This window comes from Myodes glareolus, chromosome 1 (assembly GCF_982192425.1).
Source record: "Myodes glareolus chromosome 1, mMyoGla1.1, whole genome shotgun sequence".
Taxonomy (NCBI): domain Eukaryota; kingdom Metazoa; phylum Chordata; class Mammalia; order Rodentia; family Cricetidae; genus Myodes; species Myodes glareolus.
Window position 1 is genome coordinate 76,157,709 of NC_142026.1, and position 6,000 is coordinate 76,163,708.

General features: G+C 34.7%; 1 protein-coding gene across 1 annotated transcript in view; it reads right to left on the reverse strand.

Annotated features, from left to right (window-relative positions):
* Window positions 1-5,515, reverse strand: part of LOC125411770 (vomeronasal type-2 receptor 116-like) — a 28,922-nt gene extending 23,407 nt beyond the window's left edge. The window contains exon 1 of the mRNA XM_048452091.3: window positions 5,319-5,515. Within this exon, the coding sequence (XP_048308048.1) occupies window positions 5,319-5,515 (197 nt within the window). The remainder of the gene's footprint in view (window positions 1-5,318) is intronic.
* Window positions 5,516-6,000: the final 485 nt, after the last annotated feature.

Here is a 6,000-nt window from a genome sequence, read left to right on the forward strand (position 1 = left end):
TGATAAATAAATAATCAGAGAAAAACATCATTGGTCATTCAACTCTGGGCACAAAATCAAGAGTTAGCCAGTCATCCTGGGCTTTGCAGCTACTTTAGTGACTGCCACCATAGCTGGCTTTTATTTCATTGCCTCCAGTCCTCAAAATAAGTCTGTCATTTTCCTTTTTCAGTCTTTTACAAGAGCTGCTAATTGTTGCCAATTCCCTGAGCTCAAAAACCACAAGCCTTAAAGTTCATAGGCAAAGTAACTCCAAATATAATCGTATTTGCTGACTGACCACTGATAGACTCATCCTAAAGGCAGCGCCATTTCCTTACATCCTGAAACAGTTTTCTGTTTTGCATATTTCCATGTCTACTTTAGTGGCTTGTTCTCTCTTTCCATGGGTTGCAGACTTTCCCTGGACCCCATATTCCAGCTGCTTCCACTTCAGTTGAGCTGCTACAGAATAGATATGAACTGCACACACATACACACATAAACGCAGAAACTGCTACACACAGAGATACTCACATCCATAGAGAGATAAATGCATATTATAACCACATACTCATTTATACATACTCACTCATTTGTGCAATGACACACAGAAAAACACAGTGGCATGTGTAGACAGAGATACATATAAAACCCAAAGAAACACAGAAAGAGAATTTTGCAAAAGAGATACATAGACACACATACATGCATATTCTCAGACAAATACACACAGGGAGAAATACATGGATACAAATAACCACACAATGAGACAATGACATAGAGAAATTTATGCACATGTACAAAGACATAACAACAGACACAGAAACATACATAGCAACACAGATATACATATTTGCAAGCACATATAAAGAAATATGAAGAACATACACATGGGCACATGAAGACACATGTACTGACAAATACACACAGGAAGATATAAACACTCCTGTACAGAAAGACATTGACATAAAGTAAATTTATGCTCACTTCTAAAAACAGATAGAGATGCAGCTATACAGAAGCACACACACACACACACACACACACACACACACACACACACACACACACCCAATAACAACACATATACAGACACAGATACAAAGAAACACACAACATATAGGCATTCACAGTGAGAAACCTCCATTCACATAAATGAATTTGCATTCATGTACTGAAGTGAATCACAGCACAATTTCTTCTGTAATTGCTCTCAGAGGTATAAGTGAGATCCCCAGAATATAGATGAGGGAAGAATCAGTTAAGAAAATTTATAGAAAACATCACTTTCACTAATTACCACATATGTGACAATTAACAAAGGAGGGTTCATCTTATCAACATGGAGATCGTTAATGACTAAAGACTGATATGTTTTTAGTATTAGGATGGGATGATGATATTTATGTGCTTTGTAGCAATCACTGAATTTCATTGATAATTAGTTTTACACCCTTCATTATCTGTATTAGTAATTTATATCAAAGTCTAGGTTTATTTCTATAGCAGAAAATTGTTCAGAAATGTTTCTATTTGGTGAATATTTCTCAAAATATTAGTTTGGGCATCAAAGAGCCTCTAAGCACTATGGCATTGATGACACCAAATATAATCCAATAATAGAAATGCTACCGTCAAGCACTTTATAACACAGTTTTTCTTATTGTCCAGTGATAGATTATCTTTTTTATTAAAAAATCTCATGCACTGCTTAGGACACAGCATAGACAACCGCATACACAGCACTGTATACAACATAACTGCTCTCACTAGAAACCATGTCAAAAGTCTGTACCATTAGCCATTCCAATGAGGCATTGAATGAGAAGTATTTCAGTGTCTGACACGTAGAAGCAGATTGGTTTGCAAAAGTTAATATCTCAAGAGGTGTGTCAAGTGTGAAGACTTCATTTTTTATAGAGACATCCAACCTACTATGAGGTGGTGACTCATATTCTTTGATTACCTAGTTATTCCCACATTCTAAAGCACACAGTTAGAGTACTATCTGTGTCATCATAAATGAAAAATAAATTGTGATGATATCATGATTTGGTTATCATATACTTCAGGTCTTGACAAGTATAAATGCATGTTTACTGTGATCATATTCACAAAGTCATAGCAGACTATATATCTTCCATCTCTTTTCTTAATTATGAGAGAAATTGAGCACCATCTTCACTATCTGAGTTGGGCAGTCCAACCCAGTTCTAGTTTAAGTGAAGCATGAAAGAAATCATGGCCAGAACTAGAGATGCATCTTTGTGGGCCTTCTGATATAGAGAGGGAAATTGACCATGATCACTTAGGATAGAATTGACAGCTGCATAGATAAGCTGAATGAATGACCTAGGGTGCATAGGTAAGCTGAATGAACACAGGGAGCAGCATGAAGTAGCATGCTCTCCTGAGAACTTAGAAACACTGTTCTGCCAAGTGTTTTAGAAAACCCTTTCACTTGTTAGTATTTCCTCAACTCTGTTTCACACAAAGAAATGCAAAGGTTCCATAAAGTCTTTGAATAGTACACTTGAACTATACAGCTTAATATGTTGCCATTATCTTCCTCATATTTTCTTAGCATCTAAGGATGGTACAAATGAAGACAAGGATTTTTTTCAAACATCCAAAAATACTCACCTGCTGAGATTTGTAAGTGTATGTATGTGACTATTATGGCTGATGTTGTTCAAAAAGATTCTATAAGCACAATAGTACACCTAATTTTGCCATTACAGACATAATTAGGAGAAGTTGTGTAATTGTGACACAATATTACATCACCCTACTTGTAATTGAAATACTAATGACATACTTAGTAAAAGATCAGGGTCCTTGCTTACATCACCTATGCAAAAAATCAAGGTCAGAGCAAACTGGTGGTTTTCAGTTGGTGTTATATAAAAGGCAACAGTACTCTTTATGGACAGAGATCTATGTATGATTATTTGTAGTAAAAACAAGAATTATCCTGTACTAGATAGTATTCCCAACCTCCCTCAATTATTAAAACAAATGTCCTGTGCTCTGAGGTTGGGATTGCAGAAGTTGCTGCAAGCTTGAAAAAGTTTTAAAATTTCCTGAAAGTAAATCTCCCATAATAAGATGAGACATTTGCAACCGTCATAGAAAGGGCTGTCCTTCTCTGGTTTTTGAATGCTTGCCCAGAAGATAAATAAAGGGCACAGGCTTTCATGAAACAGAAACTCGATCATGTTTTCAGATTGAAATTATTGAGCAATATAAAACATGCATGTGACCAATTATCTAAGATCCTCGTAAATTAAACTGAACTTGACAGTGCTTTCAAGGAATGACTGGTGAGTGCACAGTAGTCTTCTGGGGCAATCTTTGGCTCCTGTACTAATAATTCTCTCATATTTAATGAACACTATATTTAACATATTCCCTCATTGTCTATCATCACTATCTTGTATTTTTCTCATTGGGCACAAAATATTATTTAAAAAATTATTTTTTAATAAATTTAACTACCAGAGTATTTACATTTTGTAAATAGATTCATCTGTGTGTACAGAAATCAGTAATACTCATATAGACCATAAAAGGGGAATGGATTTCACGGTTTTCAGTAACATTTGTCTTTAATTGCCACTGGCCTTGAATGCACAATGATACACCTACACCATTTCATAAATGCAGAGATTAAGAGCCTAAACCACAATATTGTCCATGTATTTAATGCTTGCATAAGTATGTTCAATGTAATTGTGCTTGGTATATCTGAACAACATAAATTTTCTTTTACAGAGCACCTTTTGTCTACATTTCCAGTAACAGATGAACAATAGTAGTATGCAATTGAGAACTAGGTACATCTGAAAATTGCAGTGAGATTCATTTGTGCCAGTATTACATGTTTTTAAAGTAAAATAATATAAAGTATACAGTATATGAAAATATTTATGAATTTTTATAATATAAAATAATCAATAATACCATTTTATGTTTAAGGGAAAATAATAACTCCTATGTCTTCTTACATATTATTTATTATCTGACCAATAAAAATCAGATTCAAACATATGCTTTCATGCTAAATGATGCACTCAGAGTTAAAAATAATCTATTTCCTAATTTGATTTCTTACCATTGTGGTATCTTTATGGATAAATGTAAATATTTACCTCTACATGTTGAAATAAAAAACAATCTTAAAATATTACTTATTGTTTTATGAAAAATGTCATCAAAAGTTTCATTAACACTTGACAGGAATTTGAGATAAGAACTTAAGGAAGTGAAACACTAACTCCTGCATACTAAACATTAAGAAACATCATTAATCTGTGCTCTTAGGATGGCCTAGTGATCTAAAGGGTTATATTTGAAAAGAGCTATCAATGATACACAAAATCAGAAGTGCACAGTGTCCAAACTGGTAAAGTACAAATCTATAATTAGTAAAATATTGAAGAGAAACTTAAGAGGTAAATGATATAGTTGACAATGAGTAAACACTTTATGTGTTAAGTGAAGAGACATGTGCCTCTTAAATAATAGCGAAGAAGAGCTTGTAGGTAACTATTCTCAAGTGTTGTCAACTATCACATGCTGCAGCTGCCACTCTGACAAGTGACAGAAAAGTAAGCAGTCACCACTATTAGTGACAACTCATATTTAAAAGAACGCAAACATATCATTTATACTACAAATATTCTTTCTTTACCCTAAAGAGAGAGTGAAGTGCTGTACTGTGGAAATAAAGGCCAGCGGTTGTACATATATATAAGTGAGGTATGGAGAAACAGAATCCCATAAAAGTTCACAGTGGGCAAGTCTCCTACTTTCATTCTTCATGAAGGTTTAGAAGGCAGTATGGCCACATGCAGCATCGAAGAGAGTAACTGAATATCTATGCAAAATCTCTTTGGAGCTAAGGTGTCCTGAAACATGAATTTGAAGTTGCATGACAACCAAATGGTCAACACAGTATCTAATCAACATCAACTAATTTGCACCAATTTAGTATGATATTTATTGATGAGTATGGGATTATTTTCGATAAGACATTACTGGCTACGTTGTGGAAACAGCCCAAAGGAGGGATACATGTGATGAACAAAGTTACAGTGTCCCCTTTTCACTCAACTTACAGACTTATAACTAGGAGGGTAACTGGGAAAATAACATTAAACTGCCTAGACAAACTAAACTTAAAAATAAAAAGAAATAGCAATGGGTCTCAAAGAATTTGGAGTTGTTTCTTAGGTGTGCAGATTGAAATAACAGAACAAAAGATTCTAAGAGTTGCTCTGACCTTCTATGCAATATTATGGTGACATTTACATAGAAAATTCAAAGAAACTTACTGTGTATTCAGAATGAGGTTGAAATAATCTTTTTCCACAGGCCACTGCACTGTTGTAAGGAAGAAGATACAACCTGTCACCAAGACTTCTTCCTTGTCTTTATTCTGCTTCATTCTCCAAAAGCACCTGGAATGAGTGAATCTGGATACAAGAAGTGGAATGTTCAGGAGAAAGAAGAGAAAAATCAAAGCGAACATCTTTGTCTTACTCAGAGCCAGGGCAGTGAGTGTTTTGAAGTATTATTCAGATCAGCATATCATATGGACTCCCATATATTCCCAATTGCTTTTATTTCTGCAGCCAAAGGAGAGGCTATTTGTGTATTCATGATTCATTTATTTCCCAGTTGATTCCTCAACTCTGGGGAAATCTTGGACACTTTCTTCCCTGTGGCTCTTCACCTGATATCCACGTTATCAAATTTGGTTCAGAAATATATATGAGGAAAATTCAGGTAGTTTAATGACATAATTTAATTTTGTGAAAATTAAAGCTCCTTGGGGGACGTCATTTTAGAATAATTTGGTCGCAGGACTGCCAGAACAATCTTTTTATGCTAATGCCTTTAGAAAACATGTCATTGGATTTTGTTAGATGATCCACACTGAGACATGCTGCAATGTTTCAGGGCAGACACACAAAGTCAAAACTTCTAGTTGCATACTGGAAATTATTTCACAAA